The 7,260-nt window shown below is 45.3% G+C and overlaps 1 protein-coding gene across 2 annotated transcripts in view; it reads right to left on the reverse strand.

The window, feature by feature from the left end:
• Positions 1 to 4,161, reverse strand: part of LOC149943439 (E3 ubiquitin-protein ligase LRSAM1-like) — a 33,651-nt gene extending 29,490 nt beyond the window's left edge. For both annotated transcript variants that reach the window (XM_090174836.1, XM_090174835.1), the window contains exons 1-2: positions 4,026 to 4,161; positions 3,051 to 3,104 (exon numbers count right to left, since the gene is read on the reverse strand). In XM_090174836.1, coding sequence (XP_090030962.1) covers positions 3,051 to 3,104; positions 4,026 to 4,088 — 117 coding nt within the window. In that variant the 5' untranslated portion in view covers positions 4,089 to 4,161. The remainder of the gene's footprint in view (positions 1 to 3,050; positions 3,105 to 4,025) is intronic.
• Between the last annotated feature and the right edge of the window lie 3,099 nt (positions 4,162 to 7,260).

Raw genomic sequence — 7,260 nt, forward strand, 5'->3', positions numbered from 1 at the left:
GAACAGGGGAATCCTCGTCGCCTAGTACAGGCTCCCGGCCAAACCTAACCAACCTCCAAGTCTTGATGACTCGAGAACTCAGCCGCAGGCCTGACTTACCCGACCGACCAACCCACGACCGAACAAGCCACTATCTCGCTTGTACACTAACATCCAATCTCTCACCAACAAACATTACGCGCTACGGGCTTTTTCGGACGTTCACAGTCCGTCCATTATAGCACTTACGAAAACAAACCTTGACGAGTCGCACTATTCCCCGGACCTGTTCGGCCCCTCCTTTGTGGTGTACCGAAAGGACCGTAACAACTCCCATCCTATCCGATCGACCTTGATACGACTGTCGAGGCTATGCTGCATTTACCGCCCTCCATCAGCCAAGCCCGCCTTTACTAAGCGCCTTAACAAACTAATCTCTAAACTGGCTACAGCTTCCTCTGACTTAATCTTACCCCAACATCGACTGGCAGTCGATGACCAGTCCCAGCACGGAAGCCACATGCTTCATTCACCATTCATTGGCAGCAAACTTGACCCAATGTGTCAGTAAACCCATAAGAGATAATGACTCGGGAGGGAACGTACTCAACCTCGTGTTTATTTCGAATCCCTCTCTCGTCGGCACCATGGCGCATCTCCCTGGTCTCAGTGACCACGATTTCCTCCACTTCGACATTCCGGCGGTCAAACTACCTACCCGTCATTCGGCACGTTCCGTGTCGAACTTCAAGCTTGCGAACTTCGATGCTAACTCCCGATGTGTCCCCATCATCGACCTGAGTTCCCACGTCTCAGTCCAAAATGCTTGGACTTCCCTCAAGACTGCCCTGATTGATCCAGCGCCATGTGCCTCTTAAAAAGATATCCTCCCGCCACAACCTTCCTTGGGTCGGCCCCTCCCTTCGACGTTTAATTCGAATAACGAAGCGGGGGTACAATCGGACACGTTCGTACCCTTCGACTTTCAACGTCCTGAACTTCAAGCAGCACCGGGCAAAAATTAAGTACGCACTCCGGGCAGCACGCACCCACCACCTCGATCAAGTTGCCTCAGATCTCACCGAAAACCGTCGACGGTTTTACCAGCTTGTGGCCCGAAAAAACAACACCGCGGGGATCCCGGAACTTAAACTCGATGGTACGGCGTACTCCTCTGCCGCTGACAAGGTCCCCTTACTGGCTAAGACCTTCTAAAAACCTTCCCAGCCCATATTTTTGATACGGTTCCCCTCCTACCGTCTCGAGCGCCAACCATGCCTCCTATCGTTTTCTCAGCAACCGGAGTGCACAAACTCCTCGCTAAAGTCAATGCCTTCAAAGCTCCTGGACCTGACGGTATACCGGCTATGGTACTTCGCCACTGCGCTGTAGTCTCTCACTCAACTGTTCCAGCACTCGTACGACACTGGAGTCCTCCCCGATGACTGGAGTACTGCCAACGTTACCCCGGTCCCGAAGGGAGGTGACCCGACTGACCCGGCCGGGTACCGGCCAATTGCCTTACTCTCTCAGGTGTTAAAGGCAGATGAGCACATTGGAGCATCCGATATCACAGCCCATCTAAACCGGCACGACCAAATTCGTCCGTACCAACACGGTTTCCGGTCCGGTTTCAGCACTGAAACCCAGCTGCTGTGCTGCGTTGAGGACTGGACATCTGGGCTTGAGAGAGCAGGGAGGGTTGATATCGTTTTCCTGGACTTCCAAAAGGCCTTCGACTCAGTTCCCCACGAACTCCTCAAAACTAAACTCCACTCTTACAGTATCAAAGGGCGTACCCTTAAGTGGATTTCTGCATACTTAGAAGGCCGAAAATTCCGAGTGGTTGTTCCCGGTCGGAGTGGTATCCCGCGTCGTCGGGTGTTCCACAGGGGTCTGTCCTTGGACCCTTGGTGTTCATCATCTACATCAATGATCTTGGCGACAACGTCGTCTCAACCCTCTACATCTTTCCGGATGATGTTGCTCTCTCTTGGGCAATTTTCACTAACCAAGACTGTGCCACACTCCAATCTGATCTTTCTAAAATTGAGGATTGGAGCGCGACTTGGATACTAAATCTCAACTCCAAGAAGTGCACAGTCCTATCGCTCCACAACCGCGGCTGCCCCTCCCACGCCGCAGTTTACTTCCTGGGCGGTGAGCCCCTCCAGCAGGTCACGTCCCACAAATATCTAGGAGTGACCTTAACGCCTACCCTCGAGTGGAAAACTCACACTGGCCACATAACGTCTCGGGCTGCGCGTTCCTTAGGACTTGTAAGGCGCCACTTGGCGCACTGCTCATTCGCCACGAAAACCTTAGGTATAACTACGTACCTTCTGCCTACCCTCGAAAACTGCTCCGCCGTCTGGTCCCCATGAAATTGAAACAATCCAGCGGCGGGCTGCTAGGTTCGCATCTAGCGTTGGGTTCTCCTGGAGTTTTAGTATCACCGCGTACTAGAAAACCTCAAGTGGACATCCCTATACACTAGAACGCGCCAGCGACGTCTCACTCTCGTCAACAGCGTGATTCACAACGCCTGTGGGGCTTTTATTCCCTATCCAAAACTATATCGTCGTGGTCCCGCCCCCCAAGAGGCAACCGAAATGCCATGTACATTCTTCCGGGTTTTCGTCTCGCAACGCGAAAGCACTCCTTCCTGCCGTCCTCTGTCCGCGACTGGAACTCCCTCCCTGAACACCTGAAGGTCCTCCCACAGCGTGCTCAGTTTCGGAAATCGCTCGCTGTGTACTTTGAAGTGCATGACTAAAATCCCCCCTGTCTTGACGTGATGGGTTTATGACCCTTTGTTAAGCAAATAGTGAACTAAAGAACCTTTTTGAACACTGACATTATCGCCAAGGTTTGACTTGGACTTGCACTCGAACTGAGTATCGTGTTATCATCCTTAGGCATATTTAGACACTAGGGGACCTGTGCTGACTTGATTGCACAATAGCTCTGAAAATTAGTTTGGTGATAATTTTTCCTAATTGGCACACTTATTGTTATTATGTTACTTATGTTATTAAGCATTACATAAACACATCATATAGGTCACTTACTTCGTAAATTCCACAATCTGTTAGGTCAAAAATTGGCTCTGGTGTGTCTTTTGCCTGGAGGGAAGAAGGAATTAGTTTCTTAACATAATAATAATCATCAATTAGTGAAACCATAACACTTATTCTTTGACACAAGAAGTGTAATGAGGGGGTGATCATTTTAAAAATCTATTGGTGGGGGTTCTTGCTAAAATAATAGCGTTCTCCATTTGCATTCTGAAACTCCCTACAACATCATGGATCTCAGTATGATTAAGATAAAAATAAAACATATTTCATAGATTGAAGAGCATTATTCCTTTGTTGTAAAAACACCTGAAAAATTTGTACTGTTATAGTGGAACAACCCCATTGGAAAACTTGTTCTAAGGGCACTTACCAAAAAATAAGCTGGTTTAATGGAGCAGTCTGTCAAAATTGTCATATCAACTTAGGGCTAACTTGGAGCATTCAAGTGCATAAAATTTAGGCAAAACCTTCCTCTGTCAGGGATATAATCTACGAAAAATTGGGACTGCTAGAGCTCCGTTGTTGATGAATTTTTAAGCTTGAAAAAATGTGTGCCCATGGTAACCTCCATTAGCACGAGCGCATAACGTAATTTAATTTTTAAGAGCACTTAACTGATGATATGTTAATGTTACTGAGTAAAAAATCAAGCAATAACTTGACACGATATTTATATATTTTAATTGATAGTTTGAATGGGTTCTAATAAAAAAAGGAAGGGGCATTTTCACTGGCAATTTTACGATTTTAAGGGGGTGTAACAATTTGTGTTGGGTCGTCTTAAATGGGGTGTAAATCATCACAGGACCCAAAATCACACAGTGCATAGGGAACTCAAGTTGCATAAACACACTTCTGGCCATTTTTGCAAATAACAAAATTGTAGTCCCTGCATGATTTTGTAATCAGTTAATAAACTGACATAATATATAAGAACACATTTAATATCATACGAAAAAATCTTACAATGCACATTTTGTGTTCCAGTTTTGCTTTTTGCTTAGGGTCGTTTTTCTTAAATAAAGGCATTTGTAAAATTTTTAAATTGTCATTGATTCTTCTTAAACGTCAAAATTGTTTATCAAGGTCAAGCAGACGACATGGCCGTACGTAACAGTCAGTGATTCCATGTAACAGGGTGAGAAATAAGAATTTTTTTAAAACTCGACCTGTGGCCAGTGGAGCGTAGATAGTTTAATTAAAAAACTGGCCACTGTCCACTTACCATTTTTAACCTTCAAAATCAGGCTTTCATAATTTCATGAACTAATATCTTGATGGGAAAAAACTTTGAATTAATTAAGTGGTCACTATGGCCACTAACACCCCAAGCATTTAATTTTTAAACTTAATCTGCTAATTTTTAAACTGGCGATTGGCCTGTGATAGTGCCCATAGAAATCTCATAGGTAACTAGAATGCTGCCGTGTAACTGGCAAATGGACCAAACGATAGCCAGATCTCAGCCAATCAGAGCTCCAAGAGTGGTTCTGCCAAGAATTTAATGTCACCAGAGAGAATGACGTCACCTAGCTCCCGCGATAGTAGCGGAACCAAGGAGGATTATAATCCTTCTTGGTGGAACCACTCTACGGCCTCTTTGGCTGAAGGTTCAAAACGAACTGGCGACAAGCTCAGCCGTAGGCGGCAGCATTCTAGTTACCTATGATAGTGCCTTATTTCTCACACTGCCATGTAAAAAATATTTACTACAGCAACTTCAATAGTGAATAGGCGATACTATAAAGTAAATTTGGTTTTAACCAACTTCCCCAGTAGCAAATGTCGCCTGCCCGACGTCGCCGATTTTCGGTTTGGCCGACTGTCTGACGGCGACTATTTCGTAGCCAAAATACAGTCGGGAAACTACTCTTTTGACAGGTACTATGTCCGCCCGAATTACAGTCGGGGAAACTATTTTTACAACAAAGAAATTACTTTCCGACTAACAATGGGTAGGTATTACGACTCAATATTGCAAAGATACCCAACTCCATTTCGGATTAATACCCGACCCTGTTTCGGATTACCACCCGACCCCGTTTCGGTCTCATACCCGACCCTGTTTCGGATTACCACCCGACCCCGTTTCGGTCTCATACCCGACCCCGTTTCGGATACATATCCGACCCCGTTTCGGATTCATACCCGACCCTGTTTCGGATATCCATCCGACCCAGTTTTGGATACCCACCCGACCCCGTTTCGGTCTCATACCCGACCCCGTTACAGAGTCATACCCAACACGAACTCTTTGGATTATTAAGATGTCTCTAGACGTATAATTCTGGTATAAACCTATATTATATTAATACATCCAGAATTTAAACAGTATAATCAAAATTCGAAATTTTAGTAAGAGATTCCAACAGTAGAATGCTTTCGGCCTTTTTGGGGCTCATCAGTACTGTGCAGGAACTCTGGCTTAACTCAGAAATCTGCCGATATCAGTAAGACTAATATACATTCAGAGTGCCCTATATGTGAGCAGTCCATTGCAATTTATAGTGAAATTTTTCACCAATTATTGCATGGCGGTCGCTATTCAGCTGACATCTCTTACGCTCAGGCTTCCGTTGAATTCCAACGTTAAGATAATTGTATCAAAATTAAATTTTTAAAAATTTTTTAATTATGTTCAGATTTCCAACATTTCGGTAATCAGGCCTGAAAAAAGTATACCACCGACAGTGATTTGAGCAGTCGGACGACTGTTGGTAATCAGGCCCGAAACAAGTATACCACCGACAGTTATTTGAACAGTCGGCCGACTGTCGGTAATCAGGCCCGAAACAAGTATACCACCGACAGTTATTTGAACAGTCGGCCAATGGTTATTTTTACCGTCTAGAAAGAGACCTTTAATGCAACGGTCGGCCGACTGTCGGTAATCAGGCCCGAAACAAGTATACCACCGACAGTTATTTGAACAGTCGGCCGACTGTCCGTAATCAGGCCCGAAACAAGTATACCACCGACAGTTATTTGAACAGTCGGCCGACTGTCGGTAATCAGGCCCGAAACAAGTATACCACCGACAGTTATTTGAACAGTCGGCCAATGGTTATTTTTACCGTCTAGAAAGAGACCTTTAATGCAACGGTCGGCCGACTGTCGGTAATCAGGCCCGAAACAAGTATACCACCGACAGTTATTTGAACAGTCGGCCAATGGTAATATTAACCGTCTACAAACTTTGGACTCTTACCCGACACATGGACTCTTAACCAACTGTATTTCGGCGCCTATGTGCTACTGGGGTACCACTCTGTCCGAACGGGACCTTGGTGTTCCGGTTGATCCCTCTCTCAAATTTTCCACACACCAGCAAGGTAGCCAAACGTGTCCGTGCAGTTGCAGAGCTGGTCCGCCGTAATTTGTATTTCCACTCGCCTCAGCCGGTCAAATATCTCTACTACTCCCTAGTACTTCCCATTTTTGACTATTGTTCTCCAGTTTGGTCCCCTTACTTGGATACTGACCAAAAATCACCCCAAAAAGCCCAGAACCAATTTACTAAATTGGCCAACAAAGTCTCGGCCGTACCAGCACCCGCTCGCGTAACCGGCTCTTAAAATCCAACCGGTTATGACTCGTCATAAATTCAACAACCTATTCCTTCTGCACAAATTTTTCCACAATAACTTGGTTCTGAGCTTTTAGGACTACTTTCTACACAGCTTCAGGTTCTCGAACCAGGGATCATTCCCTTAAGCTAGTCAAACCCCGTGCGAGAACCACTCGACGGCTAATTTTTTTATACCACTCCGTTATTAGTGACTGGAAAGTGGAATGCTCTCCTACAAACCATTGGCCTAATTACTAACTTCGCTAAATTTCGTTGTGTCCACCTGCAAACCACTTTGTTATCTCCTATTTTATGTATTTTTACCATATCTTCTCAGTATGACTTTATTTTACGATATTCTGAATTTTGTCTTTATTATAAAATTATTTTGTACTGTAACTGCCTACTATTATGTACCTGCGAGCTAGGAGCAACAAACACAGCACCCCACACAAGGAGAACGCAACCCGTCAAAAGTCGTGCATTTTCTTGTGTACAGTTTTCATTGGTTAGACGCTTTAGCGCCTGCTGCCGTCGGAAATTGTCTTCCCCCCTGCCTGTAAAACGCTCAGAGTTAAATTTGTACACAACTCTGCGTTAGCGTGTTTAAAGGCTAGCTGCGTGTCTGCGCAT

Source organism: Leiobunum rupestre, chromosome 5, assembly GCF_980474605.1.
Source record: "Leiobunum rupestre chromosome 5, qqLeiRupe1.1.hap1, whole genome shotgun sequence".
Classification (NCBI taxonomy): domain Eukaryota; kingdom Metazoa; phylum Arthropoda; class Arachnida; order Opiliones; family Sclerosomatidae; genus Leiobunum; species Leiobunum rupestre.